The sequence below is a fragment of the Sorex araneus genome, chromosome 5 (assembly GCF_027595985.1).
Source record: "Sorex araneus isolate mSorAra2 chromosome 5, mSorAra2.pri, whole genome shotgun sequence".
In the NCBI taxonomy this organism is placed as follows: Eukaryota; Metazoa; Chordata; class Mammalia; order Eulipotyphla; family Soricidae; genus Sorex; species Sorex araneus.
In genome coordinates, this window is record NC_073306.1 from 66,248,257 (window position 1) to 66,276,065 (window position 27,809).

The 27,809-nt window shown below is 41.7% G+C and overlaps 2 protein-coding genes across 8 annotated transcripts in view; both read right to left on the bottom strand.

Moving 5' to 3' along the window:
• ZZZ3 (zinc finger ZZ-type containing 3) overlaps window positions 1–17,098 on the bottom strand; it is a 70,569-nt gene extending 53,471 nt beyond the window's left edge. For 3 of the 6 annotated variants that reach the window (XM_055140781.1, XM_055140780.1, XM_055140776.1), the window contains exon 1: window positions 16,961–17,098. The gene's annotated coding sequence lies outside the window, so the exon portion shown is untranslated. Of the gene's footprint in view, window positions 1–16,544; window positions 16,649–16,960 lie in introns of those variants that run through there. The other 3 variants (XM_055140778.1, XM_055140777.1, XM_055140779.1) reach the window with 3 other exon arrangements.
• A 2,444-nt stretch (window positions 17,099–19,542) lies between these two features.
• USP33 (ubiquitin specific peptidase 33) overlaps window positions 19,543–27,809 on the bottom strand; it is a 61,956-nt gene continuing 53,689 nt past the window's right edge. For both annotated transcript variants that reach the window (XM_055138885.1, XM_055138884.1), the window contains exons 21-24: window positions 27,557–27,665; window positions 26,470–26,572; window positions 24,836–24,904; window positions 19,543–23,052 (exon numbers count right to left, since the gene is read on the bottom strand). In XM_055138885.1, the coding sequence (XP_054994860.1) occupies window positions 22,895–23,052; window positions 24,836–24,904; window positions 26,470–26,572; window positions 27,557–27,665 (439 nt within the window). In that variant the 3' untranslated portion in view covers window positions 19,543–22,894. The remainder of the gene's footprint in view (window positions 23,053–24,835; window positions 24,905–26,469; window positions 26,573–27,556; window positions 27,666–27,809) is intronic.

Below are 27,809 nucleotides of genomic sequence, written 5' to 3' on the forward strand. Positions count from 1 at the left end.
CCAAGTTCGATTCCCAGCATCCCATATGGTCCCCTGAGCACCACCAGGGGTGATTCCTGAGTGCAGAGCCAGGAGTAACCCCTGTGCATTGACAGGTGTGACCCAAAAAGAAAAAAAAAAAGAAATTAACAGTTTATTTGAAAATTGTCCATTTTAGGGCTGGAGCAATAGTACAACAGGTAGGGCGTTTGCCTTGCATGTGGCCAACCCAGGTTCAATTCCCAGCATCCCATATGGTCCCCTGAGCACTGCTAGGAGTAATTCCTGAGTGCAAAGCTAGGAATAACCCCTGAGCATCGCTGGGTGTGAACCAAAAAGAAAAAAAAAAAACACTTTCCATTTTACAAGAGTGGAGTGAAAAGTGAAGTGCAAGACACAAGGTATGAAGATTTCCATTATTTTTCCAAGTTCAAAAAACAGGATGCAGGGCCAGCAAAATAACTCGAAGGTCTGAGGACCCAAGTTTAGTCCCCAGTATTGCATTCCTTTCCACTTTTTACAACACTGCTGAAGTGTGGCATTGATGGTCCCCTCAGATTGCTGGACCAAAACAACACTGAGCATGGGCAGACCAAATACTTCTGTCATGGCCCCGAGAACGCCTCCCCCCACCCTATCCTGCCAACCGAATGCATTATTTAAAAAGAAAATATCAATATAGTTCTCCACAATTCTTCCAAACACAAGGCTATTTCTCTTTACTGATAGCCTTAAAAACTACATCTGGAGGTATCTAAGGATAGCTATTTTTTTCATTTCTTTTGTTTGAAGAAATGAAATGTTTCATTTCATTAAGTCTTTTGATTTTTTCCCTGGGGTCTAGTCACCAGTTTTGCAGTAAGCACCTTAAAACTAGAGAATAAAGATAATTTTATTACTCTTTCCAGAGGCAAAAATCTAGTCAGCCTGCCAACTCAAGTCAGACTCAAGAAGTCTATGCTTCGTAAACAACCATTAACTGTGCTTAATTATATATCAACAGAACATGTTTCTTTCTGTACAAGTTCTGACCTATTGAGCAAATTAAAGAAAGCTGGGAAGGTAGGCATAGAAGAAAACACATGAAAACTATAAAAAACACAAAACCTGGTCATTGAAACATTCTATAAACATGGACCAAAGGTGGTTCACTTATACAGTACAAATGCCCTCACACTTATTTGAAAGCCTTTTTTAAAAATTTATTTTCCTCCTTTTAAATTGGGAGGAGTCAACATCCAGTGATAATCAGTGATTACTCCTGCTTCTGACTTTAGGAATTACTCCTGTCAGTGCTTGGGGGACCATATGGGATGCCAGGGATCGAACCCGGGCCAGCCCTGTGTAAGGCAAGCACCCTACCCGCTGTAATTTGTCTCTCCAACTACAATAATTATTTCTTTAAAACTGGTTTTTTTTTCCTTTGGCCAGTTTTTCTGCTTGCTTCCATTAAAATATTAACTAAATCCTTGGTTTGGGACACAAAACAAAACAAAATAAACTTAGGACCAAGAGATATGGCTTAAGTAGGAGAACACGTGCCGTATTTAAGGCCCTGAATTCAATCCCCAGGCACCAAATGCCTCCAAAGGTAACAAAAATACAGCGGCAGGTCAAGGCAAAAAAAAAAAAAAAGTGGGTAGGGAGTTTGCCTTCATGCGGCCAACCCGGGTTCAATCTCTAGCATTGCATATGGTCTCCCAAGCACCATCAGGATTGATTCCTGAGTGCAGAGCCAAAAGAAGTCCTTAAACATCACTGGCTGTGCACTCCCTACCCCACCCCCACGCCACAAAAAAAAAAAAAACATACACAAAGTGGCAGCAGAACAATCTTAACTACTCTACGGATAATTCTGCTTTTTAAAAACAAAGAACTTGCTCATTATACCCTCACAAGTAGACAAGCTAGGCATTATGTTCATTTCCTATTTATGGCAAGCAATTCAAGAAATGCCTATAATCACAGAACTAAAGAAGCCAGAACTAGAACCTAGAAATAGAGGCTAGAAATCTATTGTAAACAGTAGACACTACTGTCTACAGTTTCTACTGTCTACAATAGATTTTGATCCCGAGAGCAAGATGTGGCTCTCTGCATTATGGCAATAATTTAACACATAAATAAAAAACTCCTTTGAGGCCGAAAAAATAATGCCTGAAAAAATAAATAACACATGGTCTTCGTTAATAATTCCTTCCAATGGCTTTCAACATTCAAGTTCTCCATAAGTTAAAAAATATAGATTTACTTGTATGAATAGTTTAATACTATGTATAAAAAATCCGTGAGAACAGTTCATAGGTAACCAAAAGCTAAGATACAGGAACAGATCTATTACTGTTTTCCACAGAATGTTTCTTGTTTAAAGAATGGTATCATGTAACAGAGGAAAATTCTGAAAAAATACTTCTCTGAAAGTCAGCTCAATCTCTGCTGTAAAGCTCTACCCTGGTCTTTGTTCATAAAGAGGGAAAGAATACCCGTCTATCTACAGAGATGTGAAGCCTGAACACAAAGCAGTGCATTGGGCTCTGATACTGAAAGTACCCAGTAGTGTATTTACGATTTTTCTCTCACAATAGAAAACTTCAAGAGACTTCAATGTGATTTAAGGACTTTTAAGTTCAAAACTATTTTTCCTCCCAGAACTACCTTTACCTTATTTTCAAAACTTTAACAATGATTTTATTTTTTTAAGCCAAACAGACTATGAACAAACATGACTACCTTACTTAAGGTGAAACTGCAGTACAGGGAGAAAAGGAGGGTTTTCAATAGATTACACTGAGCAATCACCTATCTATATGGAATAAAATGTTTTTGGAATACTAAATTACATGCCTTACACACAGGTCAATTCAAACAAACTGCACATCTGAATGTAAAAAGGTAAAAATAAATTTTTGAGGAAAAAGCAGGAGAACACAACTTGTTGGAGTACGCCAATTATTTGCTCAAGCAATTCACCAAAAAAAGCATTATTTGAAAAAACAGATCAGTTGGGATACATGATTATTTAGAATTTCTGTTCAGCAAGATACCATAAAGAAAATGCAATGGGGAGCTGGAGAGATAGTACAGCAGACACTTGCCTTGTATGAGGCTAACCCAAGTTCAATCCCTGGCACCCCATATGGTCTCTTGAACCCCATTTGAATTCCTGAGTGTAGAGTCAGGAGTATACCCTGAGCATTGCCAAGTATGGGGAGGGAGGAAGGAGGGAGAGAGGGAATGAAGGAGGGAACGAAGGAGGGAATGAAAGAGGAAGGAAGGGGAAAAGGAAGGAAGGAGGGAGAGAGGGAAGGAGGCAAGGAAGGAAGGAAGGAAGGAAGGAAGGAAGGAAGGAAGGAAGGAAGGAAGGAAGGAAGGAAGGAAGGAAGGAAGGAAGGAAGGAAGGAAGGAAGGAAGGAAGGAAGGAAAGAAGGAGGAAGGAAGGAAGGAAGGAAGGAAGGAAGGAAGGAAGGAAGGAAGGAAGGAAGGAAGGAAGGAAGGAAGGAAGGAAGGAAATGAAATGGGAATACACAAAGTGCATGGATAGTTCTTTTTAGAGTATATTTCAATCAAAAAGGAAAAAAATTTAACATTGCTATAAAGAAGTAAGAATTTTTTCTCTGGGCAAAGACTTGACCACACAATTAACTCACTTAAAAAGAAGATGACGTAAGAGTAATATAACACTTCATTCAAGTGTTGTTTTACAAAGCAAAGGAAGAAATTACCAGAATCAAGAGAAAATTTGTCATGTCATCACTCTTCCCTACTAAATTCTCTCGTCATTCTGTACTTTTATTTCTGTAATACCCTTCTCCCAATCAATGTTAATCAAAAGATAATATTTATCAACATGTTAGAAACAATATCTAATTTGAATGTTACAAATTAAATCTCACTTTATATCTAATCCACTTGAGGATTTTCCGTGGTTTGTTTTGTCTCAATCCAGTAAAGGGAGAGAAAGAAAAAAAAAACCTTATATAACTGCTCATTTTCCTAGAAAGTTTGCATTCATTTTATTAGACAATGCTATGTGAACTTCTATAAATTAAAGACTATAGATTCACATTTCAAACTTATCACACAAATACAGAAAATAGTATTTTATGTAACATGTGAGAGGATAAAACATTTGTGGTTCTGTAGCCACACACAAAGTAATTAAACTAGATACCACAAACAAAACTCTATGATGCTGGTCTCAATGGCATCTACAGGGAATGTGACTCCATGAAAAGGAAACAGAAGTAAAAATAAACAAATGAGACAACATAAAACTAAAAAGTTTCTGCACAGCAAAATAAACCATGATTAGAATAACAACCAAAAAAATCCCTACTAAATTAAAGTATCTTCATACCTTCTAATAAAAAGGCTAACATTTAAAAAAAAAAAAACATAAAACAGTAAAAGGGCTGGAGCAATAGTACAGTGGGTACAAGAAATACTACATTCACCTTGCATGCAGTCAACCCAGGTTCAATCGTTGGCACCACATCTGGACCTCAAGCCCTGCCAGGAGTGACCCCTGAGCATAAAACCATAAGGAAACCCTAACCACAGCCCGGGATAGTCCAAGAACAAAAAGAAAAAAGAAAAAATATCAAGCAGCTGAACTACCTTGTTCAGGCCACTGTTCTAATTATCCTCAAAATTCTTCAAACGGTATGTATGTATAGAAAAAGGTTTTTTGAAGGTCATCCTTGTGAGGTACACAAATCAAAATAACAAATGATTGAGCCATTTTCCAGCAACCTCCCAAAAAACTCTGTAATTGTCAATATCATCCTTGAAAAATGTTTCTCTTAAATTATCTTCTCTCTCTTCATTTACTTGTAAAATTATAAATAGACATGTGTATGAGAAAAAATTTCCTAGGCCTAAACACAATCGCCCACTTCATTTTAAGTTCTACTTACCAAGTCAACTGATTTGAGTAGACAGAAATTAAGAGACAATATACCAATATGTTTTGTAAAGTGGGTTTTTCAGGAGGGTCTCCTAAATATCGCTCAGGAGATCCTCAGGCCATGGACACCCCACTAGGTCTGAACTGTGCAAGGCTGGGTGATTTAATGCTATGCCAAGCAGTGTTGGGGACCAAAAAGGACCATGGATGGCAGCCTAGATTTGGTGGAGTTGGGGGGAAAACACATGCGGTGCCAGGGATCAAACTCGGGGTTCCACACATGCCAGGCACATGAACAAAACCTTGAGCTACCTTCTCAGTCCCTTTCCGTAGTTCCTTAAAAGGAAAAAGATAGGTGGCATCGAGATCATCATCATCTTCATCCCAGTGATCGTCAATTTTCTCGAGCGGTCTCAGTAATGTCTCCATTCATCCTAGCCCTGTGATTTTAGAAGCCTCTATTTACTCGTCTTTCCCAACAGTGCTGCATTGGAGGCTCTTTCAGGGTCAGGGGAATGAGACCCATCATTGTTACTGGTTTTGGCATATGAATACACCACAGCCACAGAGCTTGCCAGGCTTTCCCATGCAGGCAGGAAACTCTCAGTAGCTTGCCAGGTTATCCCAGAGGGAGAACTAGACTATAAGATGTAGCTCGGCCGCTCGATAATACAAAGGTATTAAGGCACTAGTCTTACATATGGCGAAACCTGGTTCACTCCCCAGTACTCGTTCTGGTCCCCAGAGCACAACCAAAAGTGATCCCTGAGCATTGAGCCAGAAGCAGCCCTTCAGCATTACTGGCTGTGACCGCTAAACCAAATAAAATAGAGGGAGAAAGAAGTAAAAAGAGGGGCCAGAGAGATACTACAGCAGGTAGGGTGTTTGCCTTAAAGGCAGTGAACCTGGGTTGATCCCCAGAATTCCATATGGACTCCCAAGCATCACCAGGAATAATTCCTGTGGACAGAGCCAGGAGTAACCTCTGAGCAATGCCAGGTGTGGCCTAAAAATGAAAGATTTAAAAGTAAACAGAGACTGGTAAAATAAAGTTTTTAAGTATGCTTTTACTAAACTGTACAACAATACCAAAGGACCTCTAACACACATCCACTAATTTTTAAAAATTATGTTGTAGGTAGGGCATCTACCTTGCACATGGGCAACCCAGGTTGATTCCTGGTCCCTCTCAGAGAGCCCGGCAAGCTAACGAGAGTATCCCGCCCGCACAGCAGACTCTGGCAAGCTACCCATGGCGTATTCAATATGCCAAAACATACTGGCAAGTAACATATTGGCAAATAACAAATCTCACAATGGAGACAGTACTGGTGCCCGCTCAAGCAAATCGATGAACAACGGGACGACAGTGCTACAACAGTGCTATGCTGAAGATAGAATGACAAACTGGCAAAAGAAATCTTGTCCACAGGAAAAGTTGGACAATTAAGTTTGTGGCAAAATATTGAAAGTTTACTTTTTAAAAAAATCACTGGATTTAGTGTGACAATAATAGCTGGGAATGATCGTGATAATGCTGGACAAGATCTGAGGGTTAAAAGTAGGTATGGAATATTCTTGATAACCTTCCAGCATCAATATTGTGAACCACAATGTCCAAAAGGGGGGGGTAGGGGGGAGAGAGCGAGAGCGAGAGAGCGAGAGCGAGAGAGAGAGAGAGAGAGAGAGAGAGAGAGAGAGAGAGAGAAGCACCTGCCATAGAGAAAGGCAGGCAGGCAGGCAGGGGTGGGGGTGGGAGGTGACAGGAGGGAACCTAGGGACACTGGTGCTGGGAAATGTACACTGGTGGAGAAATGGGTGTTGGAATGCTGTATGACTGAAATCCAATCATGAACAGCTTTGTAATGGTCTACCTCAAAGTGATTCAATTAAAAAAGTTTTTTTAAAAAATCACTGGATTTATACCTGGTACAGAGTATGTCCCCTACCACCACCAGGAATGATTCCTGAAGCCCAGAGCCAGGAGAAAGCCCTGAACCACTGGGTGAGGCCCAAACCTCTCCCACAAAAAGACAAAGATAGATCACTGGTTTGTATACTTTAAACAATCAGAATGGGGGCCAGAACACTGCAGGTAGGGCAGGCAGGGCATCTTACACACAGCCCATCCCTGTCATCCCATGTCTCCCCTTAAACTCGCCAGAAGTGATCACTAAGCTCAGAGTCTGAAGTAAGCCCCCAAGTAAGCCTCCAAGCCACTAGGTGTTGCCCAAAACCAAATCAAAGCAAAAAAAATAATAATAACACTCAAAAATTATATGACTTAATCCTACCTCAAAACTATGGAATTGAATGATCAGAATGTTCCTTATATTAAGTCCCTCCAACTAACACTATTTAGATCTATTATTTTGCAAATAAACAATGTCTTACTTTAAATTAATCCCTGTCTCATCTGACCACATTTGGTCCCTCTAAGTAAGAACTACATTGTGAGGGCTGAAGAGTGTACAAGGTTTATTAAGACTGCTTGCAGTCAACAGACTCCAGTTCAATTCAGGGCACTACACTCAGTATTCAAGCACTGCCAGGAACAACCCTTTAGCACAAAAAAAGGAGTAGCTTTTGAGCACCACTGCTTGTGGCCCAAACCTCCTCCCCCAAAAAATACCCCATTGTGCTTCTCTTTTAATAACACAGGGGTCAGAACCACAGTACAGACGGGAGGGCATTGTCTTATATGTAACTGACCCACATTCAATCTCCAGCACCACATATGATCCTCCAAGTCCCCTCAGAAGTGACTCCTTAGCACAGAGTCAAGAGTAAGTCCTGAACATCACTTTGTAAGAGTGAAAAAGAAATGGTGGGCTACAGAAATGGTACAGCAAGTAGGACACTTGCCTTGTACATGTGGTCAATCCTGGTTCAATTCCCCAAGTCCCATTCCTGAGCACAAAGTCAAGAGTAAGTCCTAAACACAACCGAGTTTGGTCCTCCTCCAAAAAATTGGGAGTGGTGTGTAGGGATCTTTCCTGGTGGTGTACAGGGAGATCCCACAAGGGATGACACCAAGGGTCAAACTGAGGGTCAGCTAAGTGCAAAGCAAGCACCTTACACTATCTCTCCAGTCCTACTGTGAGTAAAATTTTATATCAAACACTAACCAATAAGAGCTGCTTAATTAAAATCGTATATGAATGTATAAAGTGTATATATGTATATAAAATAATAAGTTTTACATACTCATTATATGAAGTCGCCTGGAGCACATGCTTTGCATGTTGGGGGCCCAAGTTCAATCCCTAGCATGACAGTCCCAAAAGTCCCGAGCCATAAGTAGTTTCTGAGCATCTCCAAGTAGTAGTTTCTTTTTTCTTTCTTTCTTTTTTTTTTTTTTTTTTTGCTTTTTGGGTCACACCTGGCGATGCACAGGGGCCACTCCTGGCTCTGCACTCAGGAATTACCCCTGGCGGTGCTCAGGGTACCATATGGGGTGCTGGGAATCAAACCTGGGCCGACCAAGTGCAAGGCAAACGCCCCCTACCCGCTGTGCTATTGCTCCAGCCGACCAAGTAGTAGTTTCTTATGCCACCCCATTTATATGCAGAAACACTGTAACAATTTTTTTAATTAAAACAGTCATGGAAGGAGAAAAAAAATTCCAAGGGATAACTTCTGGTATGGGAGTTTCACATATCAATTAAAGCCAGACTCAAAGGGAATACTAACTAGGTCAGACTCTTAACTAATTCTCTAATTTTAGTAGTTTTATTCATTAATAACAAATATACAATCTATACTGATTCCAGAATAGCTTAAGCCTAAATTAGGACTTTTTTCTAAAAAGGGAAAGTGGCTGAAGCAATGATGTAGAGAGAGCATAGGTTCAATCCCAGGAGAATGCTAGGAGCAGCACTCCACCCCCACCGCCACATCCTCTCCTCCTAATACACACTTGGGATGGGAGTAGTTCCTGAGCACCCAGGTGTGGCTCCGAAACAAAAATAAGTAACAGAAGATACCACAAGCTGCAGGGTGTCTCTGGCAAAAATTACAACGGAAAACACTGCTTCAAAGGAATTCAAAGAATGAAAATAAAGCTGCCAAGTCAAAGGATAAAAGTCCAAAAAGCCATTAGCAGTCAGGAATACTGTAACAGAGATTTCCAAACAAACTGTAAAGGGAGGGAGGATGAGGGTATAAGGGGGGAGTAAGTACCATTTGCATGCCATCAAAGACAGAAATCAAAAGCATCCTGTGTGCACAAGTAACATTAAAATGCAGAGTCAGAGTCTATACACAGTCTGAAAGCAAAGGCGGCTTTTCTTCTGGTGCCCACTTCTAACAATCCCCAAAATTATCAACGTCATGAGAAAAATATTCAAAGTGCTAATATGTCCAAAGATAGAGTTCTAGGATTTCTCAGGTTATTCATATTGAAACAGGATAAAGATGTGATACAATTTGTAACAAAAATTAAAATACAAAAAGAAATAAAATTACTCCGATACTAGATATCCAAATACTTTCCCACTGGGGTTGAGGATAATGACCAGAGAATTTGTGAAGTTTTGATAATATTCTGTTTCTTGGTATAGATTACACAGGTATGTTTACATTATGAAAATTTCCTTGAACTGTACTACACACGAGAATCTTATGTATTATACTTTCATAACATTTACATCTCTTAAAACAGGGGTAAGAACATTGGAGCACCACAACAAGTCCACAACAAACATTTTTATTTACTGGAGGCAGTTTACATTGGGAATTACAGATCTGCAAGCCCGGAGAGAACATACAGTGGGCAAAGAGCTTTGCTTTGCGTGCAGTGACAACCAGGCTCAATCCCCAGCACCATACATGGTCCCCCAATCCAAGAGTGATCTCTGAATAGAGTCAGGAGTAAGCCTTGAGCATCACAGAGCGTGGCACAAAAACCAAACAAACAGCAAGAAAAATAATTACAGGTATTGGGTTGGTAATTCTAGCCACAGCAACACACACACACACACACACACACACACACACACACACACACACACACACACACACACACACACACGGAGCAGGGGGAAGCTGTACTATCGTTCTGGCTCCTTTTAAGCTTTTTTGAAAGGAAAGAAAAAGAGCTGTTATAATCTAAAGTGAAATACAGTATGTCATAAAGGAAAGATAATACCACCACAAATATTTAATATGCTCTCCATTGTATGAATGCCCTCACTGATGCTCACCTAGAACTTCCTAAAATTAAATATCAGAAAATACACTACAATGTAGTCCCCTTAATAGTTGAAGGTAATGATTCCATTACTTAAATCATAGAACAGAAAATAAGCATTTTTTCATTAAGTAACGGCATATGATGTCAAGTTGTTTATTACAGTTAAAGTAGAACTATCTTTAGCACACGTTATTGATCTTCTGAGTTTAATCTTCTAATTACACAACATATATCAAAGCAGTTTTCTTTTTATAGTCTCTACTACCATTTTGTTTCAGTGCAGCGACTGAAACCTAACACGAGTCACCGAACCACATCCCCAACCTTCTACAGTGATACTTTATTCTATGGGGAGGGGGGAGAGTTGGGCCACACTCAGTTGTGGTCAGGGCTTATTCCTGGCTCTGCATTCAGGATCACTCTTAGCAGGGCTCTAGGGCCTAACCCAGGTCAGTCGCATAGAAGGCAAGCTCCTTCCCTGCTATAGTACCTCTCCAGTCCCTACAACTTACACTTTTTGTTTTGTTTTGGGGCCACACCCTACCTCTGCATTCAAGAATCACTCCTGGCTGTGCTCAGGAGGCCAAATCAGATGACAGGGTAGGCCAACACACAAGGCAAATGCCTTACCAGCTGTACCATCTCTCCAGCCCAACTTACACTCTTAAGTAGTTTCACACATTGTCCACTCAAGAAAGGAGAAATTCACTCAATTATATAAATTCTAGAGTAAAGAAAAATATATTTAAAATGTTATCAAAGAAATTATATTGGGTCCAGGGAGATAGTACAACAGGTAAGCCTTGCACTTAGCTGACTTGGTTTCGATCCATGGCATTCCACATGGTCCCAGAGCATCACCAGGACTGATTCCTAAATCCACAGCCAAGAGTAACCCCTGAGCACTGCAGGGTATAACCCAAAAGCAAATCAAAATAACTATAAGTTTTACACAAAATTAATTTTATTATCAAAAATTTATTAGAGTACACAGTTTCAAAAATTTACAAGAAACCAGTGCAGAAAATAAAAAAACGCATACAAGAATCAAGACATATTTTTAAGTTTAGGATAAAAACAAACAATATAAAATACAGACATTTAAAAGTAAAAATGAGGGCTAGAGTGATAGTACCATCGGGAGGGCATTTGCCTTGCACACGGCCTACCGGGGTTTAATCCCCACCATCCCACATGTCCCCTGAGCACCACCAGGAGTAATTCCTGAGTGCAGAGCTAGAAGCAGCCCCTTAGCTTTCCTGGGTGTGACCCCAAAAGCCAAAATAAACAAGTAAAAATGGCACCAGAGAGAATATAGTAGGTACAATGCTTGCCTGGCTAGCAGCCAACTTTGGTTCAACCTCTGGCACCCCACTTGATCTCTTGACTTCTACCAGGAGTGATTCCTAAACACAGAGCCACACGTAAACCCTGAGCACCACCAGGTGTGACCCCCCAAAACAAAACAAAAAAATAAAAAATAAAAATGAACCACAAATGGAAATATTATTTAATAATGGTAGGCAAGTGCCAATTTGGAGAATATTAATATTCAAGTTTTACAACAATATTAGTTCAGATAGTTATTTGAATCTAACTTAGAGAAACTAAAATGTTAAACCAGTATTTTAACTGTACATGTGGAAAAAATTTCATAAATCAGCAAAACAAAATTAGATGAAAAGAGGTGGTATTAATTTGAAAACTTAACATTTCACAAAATAAAAATTCTCAGGCTGAAGTGTAAGGATCTTGCCTAGGACACACCCAACTGGGTTTGGATCCTTGGCATCCATATGGTCTCCCAATTACCACAAGAGTAATTCCTGACTGCAGGCCAGGAGTGACCCTGACCACCTCTGGCTATGACCCCAAAACAAAAACAAAAGGAAATACAAATATTTAGCATAAGGTAATCTTTTACCACAGTAATAATTTAAAAATAAAGTGACATAATATAACTTGAGACCCTACTACATTTTTTAATATTTAATGTTAAAATAGAAAACAGCTGCTGCTCTACATGGAATATAAATGAAACCCTTGATCAATGCGATAGGGTTTATCAGCCTCAGTCTAAAATATAGCCCCCTCAACACCTTTGGGTCCAGTATTTCCACAAGTGGTCCCAACATCCCCTGAGAACTGCTTGAGGGGCACCCCCAACCCCAAATTAATATAGTTACATGAATTTCCAAGATTCCAAATTCTCAAGTTAGCCCCAAAGATCAATTAAACACCAAATGCACACACTTTATACCTAATTCAAATGGTATTTACCATTACTCCACCAAAGGGAGTATAATGTTCAAATTAACATATTAAAGAGACTCTGAAGACCCAAAAACAGTTTTTCCATCATTTTCACCACTTCACCATAGACTTATGGTGTGTTAAGGATGGAGGCTTTATATTTACTAATTCATGAATATAAATTTTATTTCTTTCCTCCTTATAAGTGTCCAAAAGAGATTACAGGCAAATACTTGATCAGAAATCATCCCTGAAGTGATCCCTGAGTGCAGAACCAAGAGAAAGCCTTGAGCACTGCCGGGTGTGGCCCAAAATCCCTCAAATAAAGCCATCATTGTACATGGTCGATACCACCCCATAAATGCTATTCCCTTGGAAATTAATGATTATAGGCCTGTAGAGAATGACTATGCAAAAGCACTAAAATCACTATATTTCCACCTACTATATTCTTCATTTTCTCTTGAAAGATAACATTCTAGATGTCAGTGTGCTAACTTCAATAAACCTGTAGGTCAATGTTTCTTTCCTTTTCCAACTGTGACACACTTCTGACCTTTTTTCTTTCATGCCCCTCCTATCAGCTGGCCCCTATTTCTGCAATTTTCACCTGCAGCCTGACTGGAATATTCAGGAATCCCATAGGTGCCATATGACCACCCCTAATTGGGAGACACTGTTGTAGTAGATAATAATCTATGGACTAAACTCTTAGATAGCCAACTCCAATAGGGCTGCAAAGCTCAAGGTTATTTACTCCAAGTGATGGTCCTTGAATAAAGGCTATAATCTTGGTTTATCCAATACATTTATTTTGAAGTCTCAGAAAGCCTACTGTTTCAAACGACTAAGAACATGAAGACTGAAAAAAATACTTGTTGAATTCCTGTCTCTAAATTGCAAATACTGGAATACAAAAAAAGTTCCAATAATAGTAACTGAAGTTTAATAGTCGTATCAGGAAAAGTAACTCAACTCACTTGTCTATAAGAAGACAAAAAAATTGGCTATCACTGTCACTGTCATCCCACTGCTCATCGATTTGCTCGAGCAAGCACTAGTAACGTCTCCATCGTGAGCCTTGTTACTGTTTTTGACATATCAAATACGCCACGGGTAGCTTGCCAGGCTCTGCCATGCGGACTAGATACTCTTGGTAGCTTGTTGGGCTCTCCAAGAGGGTCGGAGGAATCAAACCCCGGTGGGCCGTGTGCAAGGCAAATGCCCTACCCACTGTACTATTGCTCCAGCGCAAAACTGGCTAACCAAATGGAAAAGTACAGATGAAATGGAAAGTCACAATAAAGGCTATAAAGAGGACAAATGATACAAGGACAGCAAATATAAATAAAATAAAGTCTGGAGCCAGGGAGATAGCTCAAAGGCTCTAGCAACATGCCTTGCATGCATGAGATCTAGACTTTTATTTCCAGCAATACACGGTCCTTTTGAGCACTGGAAAGTGTGGTTCAAAAACAAAACCAAGGGGCTGGAGCGATAGCACAGCGGGTAGGGCGTTTGCCTTGCACGCGGCCGACCCGGGTTTGAATCCCAGCATCCCATATGGTCCCCTGAGCACGGCCAGGGGTGATTCCTGAGTGCAGAGCCAGGAGTAACCCCTGTGCATCGCCAGGTGTGACCCAAAAAGCAAAAAAAAAAAAAAAAACCAAAAGAATTAAGTCCATGCTTCCATATTTTCAAAGGTTTTGGACAGCTTTTTGGTTTATGTGTTTTTTAATAAAATTGGCTTTTTTAAACGCCTGCAATATCAAGTAATTACCTATAATATAGTATCTTTTCTCTAAGTACTTTTTTTTATTAAAGAAGTGACACAAAATTACTGATAGTTGGGTTTTTAGTTGGGTTTTTAAGCATATAAAATCTCAATGCCAGGGGCTGAAGCGATAGTACAAAGGGTAGGGCGTTTGCCTTGCACGCAGCAGACCCAGGTTCGATCCCCAACATCCTATATGGTTCCCCCAGCACCGCCAGGAGTAACTGCTGAATGCTAAGCCAGGAGTAAACCCTGAGCATTGCTGGGTGTGGCCCAAAGAGAAAAAAAAAATTCAAAGCCAATCCTACCACCATCAGCTCCCCTCCGCCATGTTCCTATGCTCCATTCCCTACTCCCAACCCCCATCCCCCAACACATACACACCTGCCTCCCACCTTGAATGGTATACTACAAAGTTTGTTGGTTGCAGCTTAGAACCCAAGTTTTCAGCATTGTTGAGTCTGTGTTTTGAATACATAGCTGTATTATTCTCTCACGTCACCAGTATAACCTAAACCAAGATCCCTGTTCACCTATCACTTCCCTTTCTCATCCTCTACCATTCCCCCACTTAAATTTCTTTCCTTCTTTGTCCTCCCGTCCCTAAATCCTGAGGTCTGAGGTGATCTAGGCATATCCCTTTTACTGCATTTCATTTCCTTACCCAATTATTGCATTGTATAGCAGATTAAGAAAAAAGATATTATACAGACCTTAAGAAAAAAGATAAAGGGCTAGAGAGTTAGAATAAGGGGTAGGACACTTGCCTTGCACGCCAACAGACCCAGGTTCTATCCTTTGCACCCTATATGGTCCCAAGCACTGCCAGGACTAATTCTTAAGTGCAGAGCCAAGAGTTACCCCTGAGCATCGCTGGGTATGTCACAAAAACCAAACTAATAATAATAATAATAATAACAGACTGTATATTATACAGACCATCAGAAAAAAAAAATCTAAGTGTCAGACCAAAAATACAGCATGTAAGCTATTTGCCATGATTGCAGCCAACCCGGGTTTGATCCCCAACATGGTAATCCAGTAGTGATTCCTCAGTGCAGCGACAGGCGTAACCCTTATGCACTGCTAAGTGTAACCCCCAAACAAAAAACAAACAGAAAAATCCAGGGCCCAGGATTTTTTCAGCAGTAGAACATGTGCTAGGCATGTATAAAGACTTGGGAATCTAACCCTGGCAGCACACACACACAAAATCCAAGTGAAAATAGGACAGTCATTAATTACGACTGTTAATCCCACGAGTTCAATTCACCAGTGCGGTGCTTGGGGCTTACTCCTGGCTCTCTGCTCACTGCTGGGATCACTGCGGGCAGGGCTCGAGAGCCATGTGAGATGCCGAGGATCGAACCTGGGCAGGCTGCATGTAAGCACCCTTCCCTCCGTGCATCGCTCCGGTCCTGTGCCTTAAACACCCAACCGTAGACAATCGTTCTATAAACAGCAAAGACTGAAACTTCAGTCGTACGGCACCGGCCGGAACCCGCTCCCCTGACAGGCACCAAAGGTGAAAGGAACCGATTTTATTCCGACATCAGGTACGGTCAGACACGTGAGGTACCTCCTAACACCGGCCAGACGTGCACTGTAAATACCGAGTTGGAGTCAAGTTACCGAGGACCCAGTAAACGGGAGTCAGCGGTGCCCCGAGAGAACTCAAAGGTGTCCCTCGGAAGGGGGCAGTGGAGAGAGGTCCCGCAACAGACAGCAGCGGCAGAGCTAAAAGGTCGGGAATTCCTCAGAAAAAACGGCGTCGGGGAGGGGGGAGGGGCCGAGGGGGGGAAACTGACAGAACGTTTCCAAGAGCCTATCCGCTGCGAGCGTCACGGCGGCGCGCGGTAGGCTCCGCACCGGCGGTGTGTGGGAAGGGGGTGGAACTAGGGCTGCGCGGGAGCAGGAACCCCGGCGGAGGGGCTGCAAACGCTTCTGCAGGTGGTGGGGCGCCGGCAGGGGGGGTGGGGAGGAGGCGCGTGTCGCGTCCACCGGGTCAGCGTACTCCCTTCACCAACAAGAGGAAGCCGACACAGCAGTCTCCCGGCAACGAGAGGCGCTCGCCCCCGGCCCGGCCCTCACAACTTGCCTGGTAGGAAGAGTAGCGGGTTCCAGATTCCCGGAACCCAGGGCTCCGCCATCCAGGACAACTGCTCTGCCAACAAGGTCCCGCGAGAATTAAGAGATCTCGCGATACAAACACACACACACACCACACATAGGCATCTCGCGAGTTTCCTCTGGAGCCAACATGGCGGCACGGAGGAGTTACAGTAATTTGGAACTTTTTAAAAACAAAAAAACAAAAAATACTTTATTCACAAGACCGGAGAACGTGTCAAGGAAGAAGAAGTCTCTTCCGCCATACACTCCTCATCCTTCCCCTTCCCCCCCCCATGGCATAGAAGAAAGGCAGCAAACAGCCCTACCATCGCTTGATGACCACGATTAGACTGCACCGACACAACACCTCTCGCCTCAGACACCCTCTCGGCGTGTCACGTGGAGACAGGGGCTCGGCGTGCCCGTCACGTGGGCCACTACCGGCCGAGCGCGCGCCCGTCGTCTTCCCCACACTCCTCCCCGCCCCCCTCCCACCCGCGCGCACGTGCGCGCGCACCCCCGCCCCACGTGGGGGCTTGGCCGCCGCCGCCGCCGCCGTCTCCAGCCCAGCCACCCCCCAACCCCTCCCTCCCGCGCTCAGATCAAAATCCGGGTCTCTGAGTCCGATCCTATCTTTCCCTCCTCCTCCTCCTCCTCTGAGCCCCCCGCCCGCCTCAATTCCCTCCTCCATTCTTCATCCCCCGCGGGCCGGCCCCAAACACGTGCCCGAGCGCCTGCTCACCTTTCACGCGGGGCCTGGCGTCGCGGGCCACTCGGGGAGGCGCCGCCGCCCTGGGCGCGCTCGGCCCCCGCCACGGCACTGGCTCGGGCGGCCGCCGCTGCAGGAAGCTCGACAGCGGCGCCGCGGCGCTTCCAGGTGGGTCCCCGCCTCCCGCTCCTGCCACTTCCCGCAGCACCAGCGGCTCCTTCCGGTCCCCTCCTTTCTGCTCGCTGGGGCTGGCGGGCGGCGGCGGCGGCGGCGGCGGGCGCGCTCACGACACCGCCTGCTGGTAAGCGCCGCCGGTGCAGCGCCGGCAGCCTGGGAGGCGCCCCGGGCCGCCCGCGCCTGGGGCAGAGGGCAGGGCTCCTGGGGGCAGCAGCCTGCCCAGCCCCCAGCCGGCGCAGCGCCCGACCCTCCCCGCGGGGAAGGGGGAAGACGCATCCCCCGTACCTAGGTCCTTGCAGACCCGTCGCCTCTGCCTGCTGTGGCCTTTGAAAAATTGGAGAACGCTTCAAGTGCCCCTGGCCACGTGCGTGGGGGTGTCAGGCCAGGAGAAGAGCCGTGGACAAATCTGGCACGTCCTGGCCGGCCTGCACGCCGAGCTCACCCCGGCGATCCACTTCAGGACTTGACACTTGCTGGACTTTCTGGTCCAGAGCACATGCCCCCCAGATTCCTTTTAATTCGTGGGTGTTTTCGTTCGCATTTCAGAGCCCCTGTCACAGGACAGCCAACATCTGCGCCTTCTTAGACTGCTCTGTTCTAAAGAGCGGGCTTGCACCACCTGTTCCTCTCTTTGCAGGCTTGCGTTTCCCTGAGGACGGTTACCACTTCAGACCTTGCTTTTGAGCTGGTCTCCTGAGCCAAGAATGTGAGATCCTTAAAGGCTGGACTTTGGGGAACTTTCTGCATCACTGTAACCCGAGATCTCAAAGCCTGGCACAAAGCAGTTTTTTTAAAAGGCCCCTAAAACAGGTCAACAATCTGCAGGAAAACACACAGAGAAAAGCAACTCCCTTTGAGTTGATAGTTCAGTGACAATCGCATCATTTTTTGTTTTAGGGCCACACCCAGCGGTGCTCAGGATTTAGTCCTGCCTCTGCGCTCCTGGCAGAATCAGGTTAGGCCGGGTGCTCGGCAAGCACCCTACCCTCTGTATTATCTCTCCTGTCCCAACCCCATGATTTTTGAACTGAGGAAAAGCTGAGGTGACTGGCCTTTCTGGTATACGACTTGCAAACTATGTTCCAAGATAACGAATTTCAGTAGTAAAAGCCCTTACCTGGAGGCGGTCTGCTGAGTGGCCAAGGACTGCTGCTTTGCTTTTGCTTTCCTCCTCTTGTAGAATAATACCTCTCCCCAGATAAATGCATATACATGTACCTTCTTTTATTTTGTGATCAAAATTATTAAGTTTCTGAGAAAGCGTTTTGTATTTGAGAGTTTAACTCCGAACTTTTAGAGTAACATTTTTCATAATAATTACAACTATTCTTTCTTGACCTAAATTCATGTAAGTCTTATGAGTATGCACTAGGTACACGGAAGTAAAAAAAAATTTTTTTTGCCTTTCTTAACTGTGACCCCAAAGACCAAGCTGTATTTGTAATAATCTGTATTTGTAGTAATTGTAGCAAGTCTCTCTTCTCGTCATGTGACATATATGTGCTTCATTTTTTTCACCATGAGATACAGTTACAAAGCTGTTCATGATTGGGTTTCAGTCATAGAATGTTCCAACACCCATCCCTTCACCAGTGTACATTTTCCATTCCCTCCAGACTCTATCTGCCTCTGGTACACTGACCCTCCCTCCCTCCCTCCCTCTCTCTCTCCCTCTCTCAGATCTCTTATATGGACCCCTCCCTCCCTGTCCCTTTTTCTCTTCTCTCTCTCTGTGGTTTGTGATACTGTTAACTGAAAGGTTATTATTTATATCCCTTTACCTCCTTTCAGCACTGAATTCTTGTCCAGAGTGATCCTTTCTCTGTCCTTACTGCACTTCCCCCACAACTTGTGGCAAGCTTCCTACCATGGACTGGTCTTGACCCTCATTTGTAGCATCTTTGGGTATTATTTTCACACTATATTTTATATATATATCCCACAAACATGAGCAGTGTCTCTCCAATTCAGTTCACTCAGCATAATACTCTTCCAGGTCCATCCATGTTTAAGCAAACTGCATGACTTCATTTTTCCTAACAGCTGCATAGTGTTCCAATGTTCTATTGTGTAGATACACCTTAGCTTCTTTATCCACTCATCTGTTCTTGGGCATTTGGGTTTTTTCCAGATTCTGGGATTTGTGAATATCACTATACTTAGGGCTGGAGAGCCCGGCAAGCTTACCGAGAGTATCCCACGCATACGGCAGAGCCTGGCAAACTACCTGTGGAGTATTTGATATGCCAAAAACAGTAACAAGTCTCACAATGGAGATGTTACTGGTGCCCGCTCCAGCAAATCAATGAACAACGGGACAACAGTGCTACAGTGCCCTATACTTAGATAACTTTAACATACTTAATTTAACGATTGTAATTGTTGGGTTCTTATTGCTAGGTCTGAGGCCTCACCTGGCACAGAGGGACAGAGACAAGTAAAGTGAAGAAATAGTTTATTAGGGCACACTCCCAAGCAGCCGTCTGGTGAGGTTGGGGTAGTTCTGCCCTGGGAAAAGCTAAGCAGGATTTTAAGTTGTCTTGGGCAGGAAAGAGAACAAAGACTAGTGGGAGTGCTATGCTTGGTAAGGAAGCATGGAATGTAGCCTGGAGGCTACCAGATGGGCCTTAAACCCTATCTTCCTAGGTGCTCTTTGATTCCCAGAATGTCGCTATCTCATCAGCAGGCTGCCATTTGGTCCATAGCAAACCTTACACTTATTACAGCATTAAAAAAAAAAAAAATTAGGTAAGCTGGAGAGAGTAGTGCAAGTAAAGCATTTGCTTTGCACGCAGCTGACCAAAGTTCAATCCCTAGCACTACATATGGTCCCCCACTGCCAAGATTATGTCCTGAGCACAGAGCCAGGTCTAAAAGAGCACAGCTAGTGTAGGCCCAAAAATAAAATTTTAAAACATTGGCTTTAAAAATCACTTTTGGAATTAAACACACCAGCAGACTAAATACAAACCAAGCATCTGTAGGATGGTTTGCTTCCCAGAATGTGAATACCAGTGAGCCAATGGACAAGTCTATAATGTGTGAAAAGAAATTCATTAAACACTTAAAAAGAAGTCAGTAGCAAGGAAGGACAGCAGGTCTGCTTCTACCCTGCAGTGCTGAGAGCCTGGCCCCAGCACTCTTTGAGTTCCCATCTAGAAATAAAACCAGAGGTAATCCTGACCCAGCAGAAAAACCAGAGATAATTCTGGCCCAGACTTAAAACAACTTGGAGACACATACTGGCACTCAAATGTATTATCTCCAATTCCCTTCAGAAACAAAGCACATAAGGCTGGAGAGGTACAGCCAGTAGGGTAGTTGCCTGGCACATGGTCAACCCGGGTTCCATCCGCAGCATCCCTTAAGGTCCCTGAGCCCCCTGGGACTGATCCCTGAGTAAAGAGTCAGAAGCCCTGATTACTACTAGATGTGACCCCACAAAGCAAAGCAAAAGAAACCAAAATTCAGTGTCTAGTATATACCACCTTATATAAATCTTTAATCGTCTAAGACAAAGAGGAGTTTCCTTTTTCTTGGAAAAATTAACACACTGGGCTGGATAGTGTACTTACTTGCCTTGCACACACAAGGCGGAGGTGGGTTCAGTCCTTGGCACCAGATAGGCAGTCTTATTTGCAAATCTTTAAAAAAAAAATTAAAAGGATGGGGTTCCTTGAGCACTGACAAGAAGGATCCCTGAGCAGAGTCAGGAGTAAGTCTTGAGCACATCTCAGTTTCCCTCTGACCCCCCCTCAAAAAATGCAGTGAAGGGCTGGAACGATAATACAGCGGATAGGGCGTTTGCCTTGCACGCGGCAAACCCGGGTTTGATTCCCAGCATCCCATATGGTCCCCCAAGCACCGCCAGGAGTAATTCCTGAGTGCAAAGCCAGGAGTAACCCCTGTGCATAGCCGGGTATGACCCAAAAAACAAACAAAGCAATGAGGAAAGTCTTGAAAACCCCTTTTTAAAGTAATTGGTGGGGAAACAGAACTCAGAGGAAAACAAGATACTCTATGTATCTTCCTATGAAGACTCTATATGTAATATACATAGGATAGGTGCTAGGTATCTTCCTCTGCCCATCTCTTTAATATCCTTGTTGCAATATCTGGGGTCCTACTTGGTTGCAGTGCACTGGAGATCATGAACTGGGGAATTCCTGACAGTTCCACTTGGCAGTGAGGGGGTCCTTTCCAGCTGTGCTTAAGGTCCAGGGGCTACTCCCAGCTACTTCAGCCTGTTTGTGTGGGCCTATAGGTTGGGTTTTCAGCTCTGTGATGCAGTGTTACGTAGGCCTAATGTGCTAGAGGCCAGCAGGGGAACACCTAAGGATTCTCAGTGGTTAGGGGATCATGTGGTGCTGGGAAATTGATCTCAGAGCCTTACACGTGCCAAGATATGAACCCTATCTCTTTCAGACACAATTTATATTTCATATATAAAAATATATACTTAAATTTAGATAAACCTAAGTAGCTCATTAATAAGCTTATCATTTTATTAAACATCTAAGTTTTACTGCATCAAACAAATTATTTTCTCTACTTCAAATTAATAATGGAGAGACATTATTAACAAACTTTTGAGCCATACCTCGCTGTGCTCGGTTACTCCTGCCTGTGCTCTCAGGAATACTCCTGGCAGTGCTCAAGGAACCAGATAAAATGCTAGGGATTGAACCTGGGTTGGCCACAGCCAAGGAAAGCACCCTATCCACTATGCTATCTCTCCAGCTACAAACCCTCTACCTTTAATATCTAACAAATAAATCAAATATCCAACTTCTACATTTTAAAATCATTTTATTCAACTAATTTTAACTGTTTTAGCTGTGGCAGCTGCCTCAAACCAAAACAAAGCAATCATGAATGCTTCTCAACATTCTCAAAAGTAATCCAATTTGGTTCTGTACTTAGAATATAATTAAATTTTTGACATCACATAGCAAGTAGCAGGGAAAATTATATTTAAAAAAACTATTCATCAATTAAAAGAATCATTTGCAAGTGGTTGCAGCTTTATCAACAATTTCATTGACACATTCCATACTTCATGCTCTCAAAATAAAAAGTGCCCTAATTACTATCTCTAAGTCATTTACTGATATTAATGAATACATTTCAGGTTATAGGAATTGAAGTTCAACATTTTACATTATAAGAGGCAATAAGTTATATTTGCTGACACAAAATTCAAACTAAATACATCCTTGATACATTCAAAAAGACATTTTGTAAATACTAATGCTAGTTTATATGCTGCAGTGCAAAATAAGTGACATCCTAATGTTTCCTGAGCTTTAATAAATTAACATTTTTCTGACTACAACTCTTAATTTAAAATAGGCTTGTTATTATATGAAGCCATGTCAAAACTGTACAATTAAATTAAGATTTTTAGAAGTGAAAATATTGGTCAGAGTTATGATAGTTCAGGTTAATGAAAAAGTTTTCAAAGCAAAAATATTTACAACACTACAAAGAATACTATGGATTTGCATGTAGTATAAAGATCAAAAATAAGCTACTGATTACCAAGTGATCACAGGTATCCCTTTCAAAAATATTACACCGAGTTTATGGTTATTTAACATTAAATATAGCAACCTATATATTATAGTACTTTATACATTTTAACACATTCTTTGATAATGCCCAGTAACAAGAAATGAGATAAAAGATTAGAAAATCAAGACAATAAACGTGCTTTTTGGAATGTTTTTGCATGTGTATATGTCATGGGATGTGAAAACAATTTATCATTAGAACTCTGTATCTTCAAAATTACAATGACCGAGTTTCTACTTCAATTTTTTCTTCAGCTTGTAGTATATCTGGGTCAACATGAACAACAGGAGGACGGAGGATCACTTCAGGCCCTCCACCATATATTGACTGTAGGAAATTCCATGTTTCTTCAGAAATCTGACCAGAATCTGCTCCTAAAGTTAAGCAGAGAAGGAATAATTACCCATCATCCTATTCACATTGCAAAAGCCTTTCACAGGGTACTGCTTCCCCCTAGTGAATTCTCCATGGCTGAGGTCTTTTGGAACATACACTTTTAGATTACCAGCTCATACTGTTATAAGCTGCAATCTTTTTTTTTCTTTGAAAACTACTTGCATACATGTTTATTACTTTTTTAAATTTATTATACTAAGTGAATATAATTTATTATATTAAGTGAATCACCGTGAGGGTACAGTTACAGATTTATACATTTTTGTGCTCATGTTTCCCTCATACAAAGTTCGAGAATCCATCCCTTCACCAGTGCCCATTCTCCACCACAAATAAACCCAGCATCCCTCCAACCCTCCCCAATCCCATCTCCCCCCGACCGAACCCATCACTGTGGCAGGGTATTCCCTTTTGTTCTCTCTCTATAAATAGGTGTTGTGGTTTGCAATAAAGATGTTGAGTGGCCATTGTGTTCAGTCTCTAGTCTACATTCAGCACGCATCGCCCTTCCCCTGCATGGCTTCCAATCACATTTTACTTGGTGTTTCCTTCTCTATCTGAGTTGCCTTCTCCCCAGAATGTGAGACCAGCTTCCAAGCCATGGAGTCAACCTCCTAATACTTATTTCTACTATTCTTGGGTGTTAGTCTCCTACTCTGTTATTCTATATTCCACAGATGAGTGCAATCTTTCTATGTCTGTCTCTCTCTGACTCACTTCACTTAGCATGATACTTTCCATTAAGCTGCAATCTCTAAAAAAAAAAAAACCAAAAAATCAGACAAGCTTTTCCCCAGCTCTATCAAAAACTTAAAAAAACCTTTCCTCAGATTAAAAAAAAAAAGAATTAACAGCTTTTTTACTATATATATATTATATTTCACCTACCAAACTGATGATCAAGCCTGGCTCCCACAAGAAACAACAACAAAAAAAGTGTCAAAAACAGCTAATAGTTATGTATTAACTATTTGGGGCTGGAGTGATAGCACAGTGAGTAAGGCGTTTGCCTTGCACGAAGCTGACCTAGGTTCGAATCCCAGCATCCCATATGGTCCCCTGAGCACCACCAGGAGTAATTCCTGAGTGCAGAGCCAGGAGTAACCCCTGAGCATCGCTGGGTGTGACCCCCAAAAAAAAAAAGCAAAAGAAAAAATGCATTTTTGGGGCCAGAGCGACAGTACAGCAGGTAAAGCGTTTGCTTTGCATGTGGCCAACCTGGGTTCAATCCCCAGCATCTCATATGGTCTTCCACGAACCACCAAAAGTAATTCCTGAGTGTGGAGCCAGGAGTAACCACTGAGTATTGCTGAGTGTGACCCAAAAAGAAAAAAAAAAAAGTAACCTTTTTATTTAACTATATATTCATATACAGGTATAAGCAATAATGTAGAGATGCCACTGTACCATCTATCCAGTTTCCTCCAGTGATAACATCTTAAATAATATCACAACTGGGACACACTAATGAAATTATGATACAGAATTTTTATTATCCAAGAATCCATCATGATGTTCTTTCATAATCATTACTACTCCCAACACCTCTATCCCTACTTCCTCTTTTAAAGTTCTGGAAACCATTCACCTCTTCTTCATTTCTGTATCTTTTGCACTTGAAAAATGCTATACACATATATATAAATAATACATATACTTGTATAGTATGTGATCCCCTAAGAAAAGATTTTTGTTCAGCATAATTCTCCAGAGACATATAGCAATGACAAATCATTAGGCTGAAGTATTAGTTAAACTTACCTTGCCTGAGCATCACATTGCCACATTTAGTGACTGCGATTTTAGTATTGTCAATAGGACCTGGAGGATCTATGTCAAAAGAAAAAAATAAGTAATCAAACTGCATACTTTTCAAACAACTGCACATTTCTAATTTCAAGTGCTTTTAGTTTTGGGTTTTGTTTTTAAGCCACATCAGCTGTGCTCAGGGTTTACTCTTTGCAGGGCTCAGGGAATATATATATATATATATTGTCAGGGACCAAACCACGAGATTCTGTGTGCAAGGCAAGCACTTTAACCCTATACTGTCTCTTAGGTTTAACCCCTAAGATCACATATGGTTTCCAGAGCACTACCAGGAGTCATCCCAAAATGAAGACAGAACCAGGAGTAAGCCCAGAGTACAGCTGTATTTGTGGCCCAAAAATTAAAAACAAGGGGGGGGGCGGAAATCAAGAGGTAAGGTACTTGCCTTGCATGTGGCTGCTTTGGCTCTGAGCATAGTTCAAATCCCCAGCACGACATATGGTCCCCTGAGCATTGCCAGGGATCACCCCTGAACACAGAGCCAGGAACTGCCCCTGAATACCACCAGGTATGGCCCCAGCCCTCTCCCCCAACCAAAAAAGAAAAAGTTTAATTTTCCCTTTGAATACAAAAGTATATTCTCATTATCAATAACTGCAAAATAAGATAGGGAGAAAAAAAATACTGTAATTCCTCTAAAAACATAAAAAAGTTCTTTTACTATACTTGTGGTCTTTTTATCATTACCTCCTTTTTTGTAAAAAGTCCACAGAATGTCCCCATGTAATAAATGATAAATCCATAACTTACTTAGTTTTGAATAAAAAAAAAATGAGGGGCTGAAGCAATAATAGAGTGGTAGGGTATCTGCCTTGAACGTAGCTGACCTGGCAATAGTCCGATCCCCAGTACCCCAGATGTTCCCCTGAGAACTGTCAGGAGTTATCCCTGAGCATAGAGACAGGGGTAAGCCCAGAGCACCACAGGTGTGGTCCTAAAACAAAACAACAACAAAACTTTACTAAGAAGAAAGAGGCCAAAGAAACATTTGAGAGAATGTGGTATTCTCCAGAGAGGAAAGACCGAGCCCTCCCAATCCTACTACAGAATGGGAACTAGAGCGATAGCACAGCATGTAGGGTGTTAGCCTTGCACATGGCCAACTTGGGTTGATTCCTCCACCCTTCTCAGAAAGCCTGGCAAGCTACGAAAGAGTATCCCGCCCAAGCAGCAGAGCCTGGCAAGCTACCCATGGTGTATTCAATATGCCAAAAACAGTAACAAGTTTCACAAAGGAGACATTACTGGTGCTCACTCGAGCAAATCGATGAACAATGGGGTAACAGTGATACAGTGAGACAGTACAGAATGAATTTTTAAATTTTTTAATAATAAGAGCTCTAATTTTTTTCAGTTACTTTATTCCTTCTATGAATCTGCTATTATAGTGAAATAAGTTTAAAAATTAAGACAACCAGAGTATAAGCTAGAATTTAAGATCCTGGGGGAGGGACCTTTTTCTCTAGTCCTTTAAATTCAACTTGAAGTGTATTTACATATTAATGGATTATTTGTTACATAAGCAAACATCTGTAAAGACTTTCAATTTTCAGTTACCCTCTTACCTCCATCTTTACCCTTCACAAAACTCTCCCACTCTCTAAACCACTGCATACTGATGCAATAAAAAGTAGCAGGAGAGTCTTCTTCTTGGAATGCTCTGTTGAGCTATGGGGCAAAGAGGGAGGGGAGAGAAATCAGATATTTAATGTCTAGAATGAGCTTTGTAGCAGAAAACAACCTTAGCGTCTTACAAAGGTTCCTCGTATAAAATTTGTGATTGGTACTAAGCTACATGTTCACATTTATGAATATAAAAACAAATCTAATTTTATATCTCAGAAGTAGCAAATATATGCCCCCCCAAAAGAAAAGATTTAAGAAGTAAAGATGGTCAAGGCAAAACAAAACAATAAGCCTAGCAGTGGTCTATCTTCTTGATCTTCTCTGCTAAGTCTTTTTAGTAATTAAATCTTTTATTACCTAGATTTATATTTCCAGTAACTTCTGATGAGATATGAACATTAGTTATTTATGGAATGTATTCATAGAATGACTTACAATCAACAAAAACTTGCCTTTGGAAAGCTCATAACATCAAATCTATTTTGGTATGGTCAACAATTTCTATACGCTTTTATAAAAACAGTCTTAATTTTCCTAGCACATTTGTTTTTCATTCAATAACAGTATCCGTAGATACTCTCGGCAAGGATATCAATGAATATGCCTCTCAGGTAAACCAAACTCTACTAAGATTCTCTATTAGGAATTTAGATTATAAACAATTGATTGTAATTATATTACTGACAGCAATACTTCACAGAAACTTGTATCTTGCAATCAAGATAAGGTCTGAGTCCCTGTTCATAAAACTGGTTATGAAGTTCTTCCAATCATTTACAATTTCTGTAAGATTTCTTGCCTATTCCAATTCATAAAACAAAATTTATCCCAAATGAAAACAAAAATAGAATCTGACTAATCAGAATTACAGTGATCTAAGGTTTCTCACTGCTTTGCACTCAAAATACTTAAAATGAATTACAACTCTTACATGAAAAATTCCATTAACAAAATATAATTTTACTAATTGTTAGTTATCTCTGTGTTGGGTGACATTTAAAAGTGAAAATTATCATTTTTTTTTACCCGAATAAAAATTTCTAATTCAGTTTTTCTTCTTTTTTCAATTTTCTCTGCCTCAATTTGACATGTGTGACAAATATACAGATGGTTGACAGCTGGTCCTCCTCCATATCTAAAGCATAAACAAGTTAATAATTATGACAACCTTGAAAGTTGAAGTTCTAGGAAATTTATCTCCAATGTTTAGCCACTGGCTACAAAATGTACCTAGTAAAGAGTAAATTCCCACATGAATATTCTCATACTTCAAGTAATA